The 18,018-nt window shown below is 33.9% G+C and overlaps 1 protein-coding gene across 1 annotated transcript; it reads right to left on the reverse strand.

The window, feature by feature from the left end:
- Positions 1 to 3,541: 3,541 nt before the first annotated feature.
- Positions 3,542 to 18,018, reverse strand: nmnat2 (nicotinamide nucleotide adenylyltransferase 2). The gene is given in 11 exon segments (NM_200004.1): positions 3,542 to 4,245; positions 5,933 to 6,000; positions 6,119 to 6,220; positions 6,689 to 6,765; positions 7,215 to 7,259; positions 9,432 to 9,512; positions 9,600 to 9,717; positions 9,789 to 9,867; positions 10,014 to 10,081; positions 12,931 to 13,019; positions 17,847 to 18,018. Coding segments are annotated over 11 exon segments (915 nt in total). The 5' UTR covers positions 17,932 to 18,018; the 3' UTR covers positions 3,542 to 4,142.

An 18,018-nucleotide genomic window follows, 5' to 3' on the forward strand; every position in this document is an offset into this window, starting at 1 on the left:
ACAGGGTGTTCTGCGGGGTCTTAAAAAGTAAGCTGATAAATCAATTATGAGAAAATTAAGGCTCTTAAAAGGTATTAAAAACTCTTAATGGCGTATTTTATTTTGTTTAAGCTTTGTCCAAAGTGTTTGGCTTCATTAAAGCATAAATATATTTATTTTCCTCCTAATAATAACAACAGCATGTTCGATTGGTTTGGGCCAGGGCACGTCCTGCCAAGCTTCTCCATATGGGTGGTGTCACGTAATTTGCAACAAAGGTGAACCTGATGTGACGCTCTCATGTAGCAAAACCATAGATCGAAACAGATGGCAAAATGGGAAAAAGTAAGTTTGCGTACTCCTGGTTGGAGAAAGACGAGTTTAAACAATGGCTGAAGCCTGTCGCTGAAAACAACAGCGTAATTTATTCTTTTAAGCTTTGTTTCTTCTGAGCTTATCTGAGTTCTGTTGCATGGTTGTGCTCCCTTGATTTAACTGCATCTGTTGATTAACAACTGTTTATTAGGTTAAAGGTTTAATTCTGATTAGAACAGGTCTTAAAATATTCTGAGAAGATCTTTAAAAAGTCTTAAAAAGGTATTGAAATTATCTTTAGGATTCCTGCATATACCCTGTGCCAACGCAGAGCCCCAGGATCGGAGAGTAGAGAGGCTATATTGACCTGCAAGATCCTAGTATCTTTTTAATGCGAATTAACAGAGTAAAGGAAGTCTTCCTCTATTGAATCCTGATACACCAGCTGCTATAAGAACTGCTCAGTGAAAATGGAACAAAAATAATGGAAATATGTTGATGCAAATGGTGAGGTGTTAATGTGCATTTAAAAACAGTTTGGGATTTTATAGACAGTGTTGGGTAAAGTTACTTTAAAAAGTAATGTATTACAATCATGAAGCCTTTCAAACCATAATATTTATATAAAATAACAACATACTTTCGTGCTACTTTCCTTAAAAAAGTAACTAACACAATTGGTTACTCTTTTAAAAACATAACTTAAGATGGTAATGTAGTACTTTTAAAAGTAACTAAGGATAATCCTGAAATAAAGATGAAATAACAGGGAGTGTTTAATTTCTTTAATGCGTGTAACAATGTTCATAAACAACAACAATATGAGGCACAGTGAGCCTAATAAACTGAGAGGTTACAGAAGAAATATTTGATAACATTACAATATTTTAATACATTTATATTTCCGAAGACTAACGTTTTCTGGTTAAAATGATCAAAACGAAACTATATTTCACGATATAGGCTTCAATCGTTCTGAAAGCATTATGAAAGGTAAAGAATAATCACAGTTGTGTGTTGAAGATTTCTTTATATCCAAAAGCTTTTTATAAACTCTCAAAGCCAATCCAAATTAATTATTCCGTATACACACATAATTCGCTGGTATCCCTCTCATCAAATACACTTTGGTTCATTTATAAAGTTTGTGTTAGATGTGACGTCTCATGAAGATCTTAACGGAATCCTTTAAAAGATGCTCTTACTGTCAAATGATTTTTAAAGAGACAGATCACCCAAAATATGAACATTTGCTTTTAATTCACTCACCTTCAAGCTATTTAAGATGTTGTTGCATTTGTTTTTTTTGGTAAAACATTAAATACATTGGTCACACTATATTTTGATGGGCCGTATGTTGAATTTAAGTTAAATTGCCAACTAATTCTCAGAATATTATAAGTAGGCTGTTAGGCTAGGGTTAGGGTAAAGACATGTACTTGCAAAGTTTCTTATAGTCAGTTAAATGTCTGTTTAGCAGCAATATCAACACATATTAGGCAGACAGTCTACTAATACTCAAATGGACCATCAAAATAAAGTGTTACCAATACATTTTGTTGTTGTTGTTGTTAAAACTGTGATCTTTAATGATTCATAAAATGCACGTAAATATATGTCTGCATTTTTAGAGTTGTTAAAAAATATGCAGGCAAAACAAAATGAATACACATTGCTCCTGATGATAAATTGAGGTCTTAAGGAGGAAAATGGCTGCTCTATGCAAGACACTGAACATTATGTACTGCGTATTTATGACTCTTTATCTTGATATAATCTCATTATATTAGCAGGAGCCACTTAGATATTGCTTGATAGATGCTAATATCAGGTTTGAAATGCTGTCCCGGGAAAGAACCCTGAGCTCGGAGATAATTGAGCCCAGGGTAAATCAGCATGTAAGGGGGCCCAAAATCTAAGTTTTCGAGAGCTCCATTTTGGTAGAGGAAAAGTGGCGGATTTGGTTGGACGGGTGGATTCTTCAAAAATTAAGATATAGGAAGTAAGGTGAAATGGGCTATTTATTGTAGGCTTGGATTAATCTGATTGGTTTATCGATGATTTCAGATTAGAGCCCAGCCGCGATCAATCATATAACGTGCTCCTCTCAAATTAGTTTATAAAACTTCACTTAGTCTACATATTTGTATTTATTTTTTGTCTTTCAAAGTGTTGGTAGCTGGATATATGGATATATATATATATATATATATATATATATATATATATATATATATATATATATATATATATATATATATATATATATATATAAATAAATCTAGGGTGGCCAGCCCTGTTTCTGGAGAGCTACCTTCCTGCAGTTTTCAGTTGCAGCTCATATCAAATACACCTGCCTGTAATTAATTATTAAATGGTGTTCAGGTCCTAATTAATTGGACCAGGTGTGTTTGATTAGGGTAGGAGCTAAACTCTGCAGGAAGATAGATCTCCAGTAAGAGGGTTGAGCAACCATTTCAAATGTTGTTCTGAAAATATTTTTAAAAACTACATCTGGGATGGTTTGAAGGTGAGTAAATGAATAGTATGTTTTCATTCTTGATTGAACTGCGCACTTTTAAATAAATAGAAAGTTCACTTAAGGTATATTTACTCACCCTCGGGTGGTTCCACACTTTTATAAGTTTCTTTTTTTCTCTTGTACACAATAGAAGATTTTATTTTTGACGAAGAATGTTAGAAACCAGTAACTATTTACTTCCTTAGTAGAAAAAAAAAACTATAGAAATGAATGATTAATGGTTCTGTGGACTTGCTGTACAGTGTTTAAACTTTCAACAGTGAAATTTAAACTACACTGAATAAAACTAAACTGAACTTCAACTATGAAATCTGGACTTTACTAGAACTTTGTTTAGCTACTTTGACACAATATATATATTGTGAGAAGTGCTATATAAATAAACATGAATTGAATTGAAATACCGGTTTCCAACATTTTTCAAAATATCTTTTTTTGTCTCCAACAGAAAAGCTAACCGTTTTGTTACAAGAGAAGTATCCCAAAACTATAACTATTTTAAACAGTTCTAAAAGCATGGAATTAGTTCAAATCCCTATCTAACAGAGGAAGAAACCTTGCAAATTAAGTGAAAGTGCAAGACATGTCTGATGAAAGGAATGGTTTAATGCGGAGGCAGTGACTGGCTTTACTACAAAAGAATTCACATGTTAGCGTGTCAAGCAAAAAGAGCAGAGTGAGAAGAAAACGTGCACCAAAGCAACGTAAATGAAACCACATTCTTTAATGTGCAACCAAATACTCCACGTATACATGAATGCACATTGAAGACAAAACATCGAGGCATCAACACAGTATATGAGACCTGACATTCTCTGTACATACTGTACAGTGGATCGATGAGTAGAAAATGCATTCATAGATGAGATGAGTCTAAGCACAGTTGTTGTTTTTTTTTGTTCGCAAACACTGTATCCACAGACTACGGTCTACGTGGTCGTTTAAACACTCATGCGCTGAAAGAAAACCTTTAGGCATGCAATTACAAGAACAGAGAAGATCAAATCAACAGCAAAGGCCGACATTAGAGCAGGCAATGGGTTCATTCTAATCCATTCACACTTCTGTCACGGTGGCAGCGAGTTTCCTCTTCCACCCAGTCCTTTTAAAGCTGTTTGGTGGAGCAGATCCTTCAGGCACAGTGCTGTACATCCCAATGAGACACCAGGACAGGTTAATGCTCCTCTACATGGGAAAGCAGTGCTTGCACAGGAGGATTATACTCTAGATTACACACTGAGAGACTGACAGACAGACAGACAGGGATGACGGAAAGACGGACGGTTCGGAAGTGGATTTCACCACCCTATCCTGAAGCGTTGATGTAGAGCTGACTTTGCAGGATGTAGTCGATGACAGGCTGGCTCAGGTAATCCACCACATGGCCGTCACCGTGCTGAAGAGCCAGTCTGAATAGAGGAAAAACAAGAGCGATTTGCACAATATTCACCTTTAATACCTCTTTTGCACAATATCCTGCACAATATTGTTCAGTCTCATGTAAAAGTACTTGTGTAGCCTGTCCTATGTGTTTAGTTATCTTATAGTATGTCAGTTATAGGCATAGGCTGGTATAAGATTTTGACAGTATGATAACCTTGAATAAAAATATCACGGTTTCACAGTTTGACGGTATTGGGATTACTGCTGTAAAATATGTTCTTTTTATATGTCTGGGTAAAAAAAATTTAAACTTTTTCCCTTTTGAAGACAATACATTTTTTTAAAAAATATATTTTAACAGTAAACATGTCAGGCTAAATAATTAAAATCAATCACTGACTTCTGCCGTCTTTATTAGTTAAAAAAAAAAAAAAAAAAAGTTTTTACATTTTAATACCTTAGGAACGGTATATCAGAAAATGCTGGTGGTTTTAAAACCTTTTAAACCTTTTTAAAACCGAAAACAGTTATCGTCCCATGCCTAGTCAGTTATGCATACACTATAAAACCCAACAGTCAACTTTATCAAATGAAATGAGTGTAATTAACTCAAAATTGACTGAAGGTTAATTCTACTCACTTGAAAAGAGTTTTGAACGCAGTGTTGAAGGTAATGAGTTAATTAAATACCTCATTACTTCAACTTAAATGGAGTAAGTTTACAGCACTTGTATACATAAATTTTTTTTAACTCAAATGGTTTGTAGCAATCGGTTTTCTCAAACAGTTTGAGTTGCCTTATCGGGTTTAACTGTGCTCAAATTGCTGTATTAAGTGTATTAATTTCACAGTACTCATTAGGATTATTTTTTTAACTTAAATGGTTGGTTGCAATCGGTTTCCTCAAACGATTTTAGTTATCTTATTGAGTTTTGCAGTGTAGCTTTTTAAAAAAAATTGCAATTATGTCCAATATTGTGTTTGTATTTTTGATTAATTTATGTAGCACCGTGTTCCTGTGAGACACGACATTTCATTCCTCTGTATGTCCACACATGTAGCAGAATGACAACAAAGCTTGACGTGACTTGACTTGAAAAACTAAAGACTTTTAAAGAGTGTAATCTTGCCTTTAAACAAGTTAAAGCGATAGAAATATAGACATGAATATGAAATATGAACATTTCCTCACAATTGACTCGGTCTCAAGTGGTTCTAAATGTTTATAAATTTCTTTATAATTATTTTGTGGGTTTTTTTTATTATTATTTTTTTGCTTCCAGAACCTGATTGTTATGTCCTACAACAGTAAAAATACAAGGATAGTCCAAACTATACTAAGGAGGGTCATCATTTACTCAAAGAAGTTATGAAATGTGCTGAAAACCAGCAGCCATTGACATTCATAGTTGGAACAAAAATATAATGGAAGGCAATGGCTGCTGTTTTCCAATAGAATTTAAAGAAACTCAAACATTCATTCAATCATTTTTATTTCAGCTTAGTCCCTTTATTCATTAGGGGTCGCCACAACGGATTTTGTAGATTTAGATTTTTCTCCAAACTTTAAATGTGGTCCATTTTACATTTAAAATTTACTACAGGTTTTCTGTGAAGATTAAGAGTAGGGTTAGAGTAAGGCAATATCATAAGTGGTTTTAGTTTAAGTACATACCATACATTATGGTAAAGAATAGAGAGGTGAACACAAACCTGCTCTTGGTGGAACTGACGATTGACATCGTGTGGTCGATTTCATCTTTTACCACAATTATATTATCCTGTGAATGGAAACCAAAGCCATTAATACAATAAATTTGCCCTGATCCCAATGTGCTGACGGTAGTAAAACAGCCACACATAGTCTTCTGTGATTTATAACATATTTGATGCAAATACCTTATGCTTTCTGAGCACAGAGGAATGGTTCATTATCCGTTCTGTGTCTGCTCCATCTCGAGGCACCACAACTATCCCGAAATCTCCAACAATCACCTCCATCTAGACAATTGGATGTACAGTACATCACAATTTGGGAAAAAATGACAATATTAATTTTCATTTCATGCTGACTTTTAAAAGCAACACTATATCTGAGTTTCCATCACCCAGTGTTATTGCACGTTCGGAAGTATCGCATGAGAAACTTTAAATGCTTATGATACACAGGGCAACTTTTTAAGCAATGTTGCTGGGCAACCTAATAAATGGGTATCCAGGTGAGACACAGGGTAACTAATTAGGGCAATGGGTTACAGATGCAGTACTGTTGCCCTTTCTTAATAGAAAATAGGCAAGCAACATTTGCCCTGTGTATCATCATCAGCATAAAGGATAGTTCACCCAAATGAATACTGCAGAATTTAAGCATTCCGACTCATTTTGCCACCAGGGCTCACATATTTTAAACAGTATCTACACATTTGTGAGCACGAAAGACAGTGAAATACACAATGAATGATATCTTACATCACTTTCGTTCCACAAGCCGGGGATGCAGAAAGACTCCAGGAGATCACTGCCACAGAGGAGCAGGATACGCAACTCTGAACAAACCATAAAATACACACACACACACACACACACACACACACACACACACACACACACACACACACACACACACACACACACACACACACACATACATACAAACATACAAACTGTAATGAGCTGGTTTTCCTTCGCTGTGGGGGTAAACACAACAACTTTTATCAGATGAAAAGAAACAAGCCACATTTTCCCCACGAGGAGGAGAATGAGGCACTATGCTTTACATTCAGACTTGTATTATAGAAAGTTTCCTGTTTTGTTTATTTCTTTGACAGCTGTTTGTCTTGTTTGATGTTATTTATATTTTCGAGAAATACACAGTGACTTTTTCTCTCTCCTTGGGCAAACTCCCAAGTTTGTTTTCCTGACAGAGACTCAAAGTGACAAGCAAGGACTGATTTGAAAACCAAAAACCAAAGCAAGGAAAATCACATCGTCTCACCGATTTCCTCGTAGCGCATTGCAGTACCAAGGTTGGCATTTTCATCTGTTCGAGAAAAAAAAAAGCAAGAAAGGCTTGAGAGGTCACAGAGATCATTGATTCATTGGAAGTCATCACAGTCATGTAAAATTTATTCACATCCTGTGTGAAGCCTATGAATAATTCAAAATAATTATACGGAATTATGTGATTTCTACATGAACCCAGCCACAAGGCTTCAGCATATCACTGTTACACACTTTGTTCTCCCAAAAATATATAATAATACAAACTGAAATTGGGGGTTTAAATAGGGACATTTCACCTAAAAATAAACTCTATAATTGTTCAAATTCTTTTCTTTCTTCTGTTAAACAGAAAAGAAGATACTTTGAAGAATGTTGGGAACTACTTGAGAATAAGGACATGGTGAGTAATTTTTCATTGTTGGGCTGAACAATTCCTTTAATGGTTGGGGAAATTAGTGCAATGTATTTGATTTTCAAATATGATTATTGAAAATAATGCAATAAAACATAAATATAAAAAATGTTGATTCATTGCTTTTATTTATCATAATAATTTAATGTCTTGATCATATATTTTCATTTAGGGTATATTTTCAAAAACAAAAATCCACATATAAATATTGATTGATCTTCATGTCATTTCATAAATTTAACTATTAGATATAAAAAATGTAATTGGGGTGCGTTTCCCAACTATGACATAACTAATGGCTGAACTATCATAGCACGATGCATCGTTTGGGAAAAGAATGATGTAGTGACCAGTGTTTCCCAAAACCATAGTTTCTGTCGCAGATCCGTCATTTGAACCACGTTAATTATAACTTAAAACCTCAATAAAGACTCTCTAAATGGGGTGGCGTAACAACTTCTTTAGAGTAAATGACCATCATTTTTAAAATAAAATAATATTGTTTTACACAAACACGTATTTAAAAAAAAATCCAATGTTAGTTTGGGTAAAAAAATGCACTCGTTTTCAATATTAATTGAATTAAATGTAAATTGCACATGTAGGGCTTATGTTTAATTTACAAATATTATTGAGAATATTCCATATTCTATGCTAAAACATAAAAGTACTTGACCAACACTCTAATCTCTCATGTATAAATCATATAAATTGTTTATGGTTGTAATTTACAGTAGACTACTTATTAAGATAAGTAATAATAATAATAATAATAATAATAATAATTATTATTATTATTAATATTATTATAATTTTTATTATTATTATTATTATTATTGCTATTATTATTATTATTATTATTATTATTATTATTATTATTATTATCATCATCATCATCATTATTATTCATTCATTTTCTTTTTGACTTAGTCCCTTTATTAATCTGGGGTCAACACAGCGGAACGTATTCAGCATGTTTTTTTCCGCAGTGGATGCCTTTCCAGTCATTGCAGAAATGTTCTAACCTCTAAGTCCATGTCATATACTGTAGGTTACAGACACATCTCTTAATAAATAACCTATAAATTAAACACATTAACGTATGCTTTTATTTGTTTCACAAGCTTTGGAGACATAACGTAAATTCCGCTTTTAAATAATTGGTCACATATAGCTTTCGTCATGAGCCACGGCTGCATTCAAAATGTCATAAATGTTTTCAAAGTGCACTACGAAGGGAGCACAATTGTCAATATGAAGATCGCTAAAACTGAACAGTAAAAATACTTTGAAAGCAAACAACACCTAAAAGAGATGACCTTAATGCTTTTATTTTTTAAACCATTCCCAGTTTTAATGTTGTAATGCAACACATTCTAAATAAATGGGGTATGGGGGGAAAACTGGGAATAGAACAAGAGGTGTCGTTACAAGCGTACAACTTGCAACCTTAGTTAGCTAATGAGGGTTTTAAGAAATGCAGCCCTGGTTGGTGAAAGTTTAAGGCTAAGAATTTAAAACTTTTATTCCAAGTTTTCAAGTTTATTTGTATTTTTTGTTTATTTATTTGTACTTATTGTAATTTGTTTATTTATTTGTAATTATTGTTTCAAAACAGCTTTACAAAAGGTGCACATTATTGAATTACAATCAAATTAAGTTTAAGTTACAATTAAATATAAGTTATTATATACAGACGTAGTTAACCTGCAATCTTAGAACATATAGGTGATGTATGTGTACATGTTTTTGAGTGAAACATATAATGTGTTGTTGTAAATGATTATACCAACTTACCAACAAAGGTGAAACGATCCATGTGTGGCCGAACGCAGCAAATTTTACCCAAGCTCTCGCTCATCTTTCCCCAAAATTTAACTTTAGAAAAAACACATAATATGAGTTAATTATTATGGATGTCCAGTTTTCCTAAACTCCAAACATAAGGATCTGAACAGCACTTACTGGCCACAGACTTGTTAACTGTGTTTTGGTAAATTGCAGATGTCTCGTTTTGGGGTTGGCCAATCACAGGGGTGGTAGAGGGTGTGTTCACATTAGACAGAATGCATCCCGTCACTCTCTGTGGATGAATGGTTCGATTATATACTTTAAAAAAAGAATCATAGCCTTCTGACCAAATTTAGGACTAACCTTCATTAGGTCTCGGTGATGCTCCAAAACACTGCAGGTGGTCTGCCAAGTGTCCTGGTAGCACTCCCAAGGATCCACTCTGGAAAAGACCATTAATCATTAAAGTTCTGAATGTCCATTTCACATTAAAGCCCATCCATGTTCTGCAGAATTCAAGGATATATAAGCTGCTTTGAATTCTTATGAGGCGATACCTGCACCTCTTTATGAATGATTGACAGTTACCTGATCCAATCAGAAGACTGAACTGCCAGCTGGCACATGGTGAGACGATGTCTGCTTGGGACAAGGCCCTATAAATGCAGAAATATAAGCCAAAACAAGGAAAAGTAAGTCTTCTAGGCCTTAACCTAGCAATGTAGAGAAAACCTGAACTACAAAATAACATGTTTAGATTTAATATTAGATCTTCTACTGAAAAGCTATTACTCAAACATTTATCCTTGTTAGGCAATAATCAGGGTTTAAAACAGTGATTCCTAAAACTGTTTCTTTCACATGTGTTTTGACTCTCAACACAAAGAACTGATGTCGGAATGACTGAATCCTGCTTTCTAAAGCATTTATTATTCATATTTTGTTGCAGAGCGAGAAGAAATCTAGGCCAAAGTACTTTTTAATTCTCTATAGTAACAGAATTCTTATAACAATGTTATAAGAGGTATTTGTTATAACAAGATGTATTTGATTCATTCAAAGAAATCTTATTGAGTAAGTTAAGATTTATTTTTCAGCACAGTATTGATTCATTAATATAAACTTGTAATTTGTAATTTACAGAAGTAATTTGTAAGTTGATAATTTACATAAAACACACTCAAACTTTGCCATGTAAGTGCTTTTTGCAAAACCTACAAACACAATAAACATCATCTGTACAGACACAGATTGCAGATCTCTTATTAGCAATACATAGACGTTTATTTATTTTGCTATTTTCTTCTTGATATTTTATTTTATTAATTTAACAATAAAATTGCTTTGGATAATTATAATTTCGATAATTTAAATATGAGACCCATGTGCCATTTTCAGCAAATCATGCTGGGCAAAAGGGAGTTTAATAAAAATCTATGTATATATGTATGAGCACTAAAGATTTACCCTACTGATTCTGTGACGTGTTTGAGTAGGTCACAGAAATTCCCTGTTTACAAAACTTCCATCTTGAACTAAATAGCGGAAGGGCAAATGGTTGAGAAATGTGTAGTTCAAATGCAATTACACAATCTGCGTTTATTATAAAAGTGGGAATTATTTGGGGGTTTTAATGACTCTTTTAGCTTCCACAGATGCACCAGTAAATAGTGTCTGTGATTGACTTGTGAGTCGTGATTTTATTCGAATTTATTCAAAACTGCTGATTTATTTAGGAAAGGGTGAGCCACTGAATCATTCTCTCAAATGATTTGTTAAAAAACACAGTAACACAAATACATTTAAGTCAATACATTTGAAGTAATTTAGTGAGTAATTTCTACAAATATAAGTTATTTAACATTTCATTATTTCTTAAATAAACACATTTTTTTAATAAAATGACAGTATACTTTATAATAAAAATGTACATTGCATTTATTCAATCTCATCTGGATTCAAATATTTATTCACATATATTTTTTATATGTGGTTTCTATGTTTTGTTTACATTGGGCCCTATCCTACACCCAGTGCAATAAGGTGAAAATAATTTTCCTGCTTTGTGCCATGTTGTTTAAATTTTACATTCGTTTGCACTGCTTTGTGGACTCATGGGTGTTCTGGTATAGAAAAGAGGTGTGTTAAGGCGAATTGTCGGCGTGTTGCTATTTTAAGGAAACTAAAATAGACTGCGCAATTGACCAGCTGAAAGCAGGTCTAAAGTCCAAATTCAGAGCACGGTAGTTTTGTGCCTTAAATGCGTACATATTGCTTAATAAACACAGGATGTACAGCAATACACATATCTTTACAAATGAAAAAGAATAAATTAAAATTTAAATGTTACAATTTTTTTCTACATAAATATAACAACCACTGCCTCCATGCCTTCTTCATCTCATGGGGCATTTTCAGTTTATTTATGACAATTTGCTTTTGTATAATGTTATTATTCTTATTATTATTAGCACTATTATTTATCATATGTATATTTATATTTGTTTTATTAAAAACAAGTTTAGATTTGTCCATCTGTTGGGTTTTGGAGATGTCTGCATTATCATATGGGGCATTAAAATAGTATTTGTTTTTGGACATAACTCATAAAGTTTTTTGATCACACTTCATTATTGTTGTTTATTTATTGGTTTGCTGCATTAGACCTTTAGAAATAGTTTTGAAACAAATCTTTGCGCTTAACATACAAATTTAAATATGTAGGCTAATGGATCTCTTTAGTGGAGTGCGTACAACACTTTTTTAGTATCCAAAGAAGTAAAGGAGTATAGTAAAGAGTAAAAGTAAAGTAAAGAGAAAGTAAAAATGCTGAATGGAGTAGGCTTGTTCTTTTATCCTCACGCTGTAGATGGTCTGTTTAACTGTTTTCTCGCTAGTGAAGCGTTTAGTTTTTCCACTTAGAAAATTCAGCCAAGTAAATAGCAAATGCGCCATGGCATGACACAACTGACTCCTAAAGGGATTGGAAGATGAGACTCTGATTGGCTTAATGCACATTATGCTTAAAACACACCAATAACTCGGTAGGAGAATAAACACAACCCTGTTGGAGCATGCGCTGTAGTGCAAAATTTATTTCTCCGTCCTTAAAATAGCAAAAGTGGATTCAGACACGCCCTTAATTCTTTTGTGCTACGCATTTTACTATTTGCTCCTAGATCGTTGAAAAGGGAGCCCATTATTTTGAAAAAAATTGTAAAACGGTAGCTACCGGAATCCATAGTAGAAAAAAGTAATCTAATAAAGTCAATGGGTTCCGGATTCCAACATTCTTTAAAATATCTTCTTTTTATGTTCAACAGAAACAAAATCAGGTTTGGACATAGTGGAGGTTGAATAATTGATGACCGAATTTTTTCATTTTTGGGTGAACTTTTCCTTTAAAGTGAACGGAATATCAACACTGAAGTGATTATCTGTGGTATACGATGCATTAATGCACCTACTCCTGAACCCAATTCAGACTTATTCATCTCAGACTTACCGGTTTTCCATAGGAATCATGTACAGGAGAGACGATTCCTCCAATCACAATGAATCGTCCAGTCTTGTGCAGATACTCTCTGGCCTTTTCTGCAAAGCAAACAGGATAACTTTATAATGTTGTGTGACACACTTAGCCTGGATGAAAGTAAGAAAGTAAAAAGCAGGAAAGCACCTCTGTTTTAACTCTGATGATGACTGATCTATGATTTCCCACACACTGAAAGCACCTAGCTCTATCTGTCTGATATAACCTCACACCCCCAGCCCCATCAAAAATACTGACAGAATGAGTGTCAGAAACAAGATCTCATGCTGGGGACTCTATGAAGCAGACATGTAGAAAGAGCTAAAGAAATCTCTCTAGTGTGAAAAAAAAATTATAAAGTTTAAGTGCTAATGCAAAAAAAACAAAACAGAAGCCAAATATATATGAAATACAATCTAGGGTATCTTATTTAATGTTAAGTGTTTTTATTGGTTTCAGATGTCTAAGTGGTTCAGAATAGCCTGCATGAGCTCTGAATGAGCTATAAACCCGTTTTTATTTTTGTACCTCGAAATATATGCAAAGGCATGCAGCAGGAGAAGAAGGCTTAGAAATTAGGTCACGGACACACAGATGCATTTTGCTTCGAGGGGAAAACAGCGGAAGTGTATTGATCAAACTGTGGTGGTGGTTCTCCTCATGTTGCTGAGGCTCTTAGAAATACAGCTGCAGTAACCGAATTAGGGAAAGTACAAAGCTCCCAAGGCTTTTTTTTCCCACTGGTTAGTTTATTGCTGAGCTGAAATGTACAGATGGACAAGCTAATGGAAGAAACACTCTCTTTCTGAGCATCTTTTTTTTCCCCCCACTTACGCTCTTTGTTAAGTATCAGTTAAAAACAGTATGATGGTGTAGTTGAAGGCAAAATTATTAATTTCCCAATTTTTTCAAATTTTTTCTCCAATTTTTTTTTATTCCCCAAGTGCTGTTTAACGGAGAGACTTTTTTTCCGACCTAGTTGGGTCAGTTGGCATTTCTGTGTGGAGTCTGAATGTTCTCCCTGTGTTTGCGTGGGTTTCCATTGGGTGCTCTGGTTTCCCCCACAGTCCAAAGACATGCGCTACAGGTGAATTGTATAAACTAAATTGCTCATAATGTATGATTGTGTGAATGTGAGATTGTGTGGCTGTTTCCCAGTACTGGGTTGCTTCTGGAAGGGCATACGCTGCGTAAAATATAAGCTGGATAGTTGGTGGTTCATTCTGCTGTGGCGACCCCTAATAAATAAGGCACTAAGCCGATGGAAAATGAATGAATGAGTTTTAATAACTAACATCAGCTAACTAATAACTAATTGCTTTTGTCTTTGCCATAATGACAGTACATAACTTTTTCTCTTGTTATTTTTCATTATACTAGTATTCAGATTAAAGGCTTAAGTAGGTTAATTAGGCAAGTGTGTTTTTTAGGCAAGTAATTGGACTTCATTGGTTTGATGTAGATAATTAAAAATGATCATTTCTAAAAAATAATGTTTTTTATATTTTTAATTCATTTTCATAAAATGTATTATTATTATTATTATTATTATTATTATTATTATTATTATTATTATTATTATTATTATTATTATTAATGTTCCAGCCAAACTAAAATAAATAAGACTTAAATACATGGTTAAATTAATAAAACCAGACTGAATCAAACTTGCACTTGTATTTTTTATGACTGACTAAACGTTGTCTATTTAGTTTGTTTTCATTTTATCTACAAATTAGTTTGTGTTTGTCAGACTTAATCAAACCCGTAAACCATTGTAAATGTAAAACATTTGGATCAACTTCTATCCAGTACCTTAAAACACCTAATAAATGTGTTTTTAAATTGAATAAAAAAGAATAATTTCTAATATGTATCATACATGTTGCAATGTTGCATCACAGAAAAAATGTCGCTGGTTCAGGTCCCAGCTGGGCCAGTTGGCATTTCTGTGTGGAGTTGGCATGTTCTCCCTGTGTTTTTCCTCCGGGTGCTCCGGTTTCCCCTACAGTCCAAACACATGCGCTATAGGTGAATTGAACTAAACTGGCCTTAGTGTATGAGTGCGTGTGTGAATGTTGGAGTGTATGGGTGTTTTTCAGTACTGAGTTGCAGCAGGAAGGGCATCCGCTGTGTAAATCATATGCTGGAATAGTTGGTGGTTCATACCGCTGTGGTGACCCCTGATAAACAAGTTACTAAGCCAAAGCAAAATGAATGAATGAACATGTATCATATCTTGTCTAAATCTAAATGTTGACTTTTACAGTGTAATTATGGATTTTTTTAATTATTGAAGATTTCATTAATTTCATTTCATTTTGGGCTTAGTCCCTTTATTAAAACAGGGTCGCCACGGCGGAATGAACCGCCAACTTATCCAGCACATTTTTAAGCAACGGATGCCCTTCCAGCCACAACCCATCTCTGGGAAACATCCACACACACTCATTCACACTCATACACTAAGGACAATTTATCTTACCCAATTCAACTGTACCGCATGTCTTTGGACTGTGGGGGAAACCTGAGCACCCGGAGAAAACCCAAACAAATGCAGGGAGAACATGCAAACTCCACACAGAAACGCCAACTGAGCCAGCCGAGGCTCCAACCAGCGACCTTCTTGCTATGAGGGGACAGCACTGCCTACTGCGCCACTGCGTCGCCCCTTATTGAAGTTTTATCCAGATAAAACTTATAAACAGAAGTGTGTCACTAGAGTGAAAACACAGAAAAAAGTGAAAATTCTTTGTATTTATTCATGGTTTACATCTGAGCACTTGATTGACTCATTACAAATAAATTATAATGCTCATGTACAGTATGTTTGAATCAAGCTGATACTGTTTCTTACTAAAAACCTTTAATGAATTTTAGCCATTCGCTTAAATAAAAACTATATTTTGGAGAGCTGAAAGTATACACCTTTTTTTAAAAGAATACCATTATTGTTTTCATGTAAAGTACAAAAGTGGTATTTTGAAAAAAACTGTGTTGTAATGTGCTGTTTTTAAATTCACCATTTTAAAAACACCTTTAAATTCATCAAGTATCGAATCAATACTTTGTAATCCCAAAGTCACACAAACAAAACCTAAGAGGAAAACATTGGACTTGAAAGTTTATTTTAATGCACTTTTTCTTTTAAACACAAGGTTGTGCTTTGTGTATTGCTTTTAAATTGTGTTGTACATCAATGACCTTCTGTCTTTATGCAAGCTGAAATGCAGAACTGAAAACAGTTCAACTTTAACAATAAATAAAGTATTTTCTGCTCACCAAGGTTGTTTGTTTTGTTCCCAAAATTCAATAAAGCAATGTTATTTTAAAATATTATTTGAATTTAAAATAGATGCATTTTTAAAAAGGGATTTTTCTATTTTTGGTAATCCTCAACTGTATGAAGCAGCCCATTGTATTTTGATAATAAAAAAAAAAGTTAATCAGAACAGAATGATTCAGATTTGAAAGGTGATAAAATATATTAACATTAAACTGTTATTAAAATTGAAATTATATTTCTCCGTTGCTGTTTTAATGGATTTTTTATTACTTTACGTGTCATGAATAAACATGTTTACATCTTTTTGTTGCAACAAAGTAATGTAATCAAGATGTAATCGACTCTAAACACATATATTGTAAAAAAGGTTGTGAACAACCTTATATAAACCTAGCTTATATTTTATTTTAGTTTATTTCCCTGAAATAAAATCAAAACATTTTACTTTGTTTGGTGGTATAGGAGACTATAAAGTATTTAAAGGTATAGTTCACTCAAAAATAAAATTCTGCACTGTAAAACCCAACAGTCAACTTAATCAAATGACATGAGTGTAGTTGAATCAAAATTGACTGAAAGTTAATTCTTCTCATTTGAAAAGAGTTTTGAACTCAGTATTGAAGGTAATGAGTTAATTAAATACCTCATTACTTCAACTTAAATGGAGTAAGTTCACAGTACTCAGATTAGTTTTTTTTTAACTCAAATGGTTTGTAGCAATCGGTTTCTTCAAACAGTTTGAGTTGCCTTATTGAGTTTTACAGTTGGTTTGAGTTCTCTTCATTTATTGGTTTTTACTTTGCTCAAATTGCTTCATTTACTCAAATGAATTAAGTTCACAGTACTCAGTAGGATCAGTTTTTGAACTTAAATGGTTTGTTGCAATCAGTTTCCTCAAATGGTTTGAGTTACCTTAACGTTTTGGGTTTTACAGTGTGTCAACATTTAATCACCCTTTACTTGCTTAAAACCTTAATAAGTTTATTTCTTCCGTTAAACACAAAAGAAGATATTCTGAAACATGTTGGAAACCTGCAACCATTTAGTTTTAGTATTTGTTTTTCCTACAAATGAAGAAGATGTTTTTCAGCTTTCTTCAAAATACTTTCTTGCGTTTTTATAACAAGAGGTTAATAAATGATAGATAATGGCTGAATCGCTTTAACAGGTCAACATCCTACGTATTCATATTATTACATATTCATATTTTAAAAATTACACAGCAGGTTATTTGTCTTCCAATAGTGTCAAGTAAGTTAACCTTCGCACAAGTAAAGATTAATTACACTTGTTGAAATGCCATAAATCACAACTCTTTATTGCTTGTGTCCTTAAAATTTGTGAATGAATCTAGACATATATGTAGCTAAAGCCGCGGCTGCGCAGCACCATCATTATGGGCCGTCGCCCATTTCAGCACCTTCCCCCTGGACAGCGACCGACAATACAAGTTCATCACAGAAATAAAACATCTAATCGATCACAACAGCTAAAAATCATCAGGGTCACTCGGACTCCCTTCACATAGCGACACATAAGACAAAAGGCTGAATTAAAAATCCGCTCGCGCATCCACTCCCTCCAGCCCAGGCGGAGCACTTACCGAACATATGAATGTGTCCCTTCGTGATGGGGTTGAAACTTCCACATGACAGCAAGATGACATGCGTTTTGGTGTTCTCCGTCATTGTGGCTTCGGCGAACTATCGTTTTTTAACATAAGTCGTAGGTTTTCGGGCCTTTTGTTTTGTTGTGAGACCGCAGCGAGAGGCGAG

The sequence above is a fragment of the Danio rerio genome, chromosome 2, assembly GCF_049306965.1.
Source record: "Danio rerio strain Tuebingen ecotype United States chromosome 2, GRCz12tu, whole genome shotgun sequence".
Classification (NCBI taxonomy): Eukaryota; Metazoa; Chordata; class Actinopteri; order Cypriniformes; family Danionidae; genus Danio; species Danio rerio.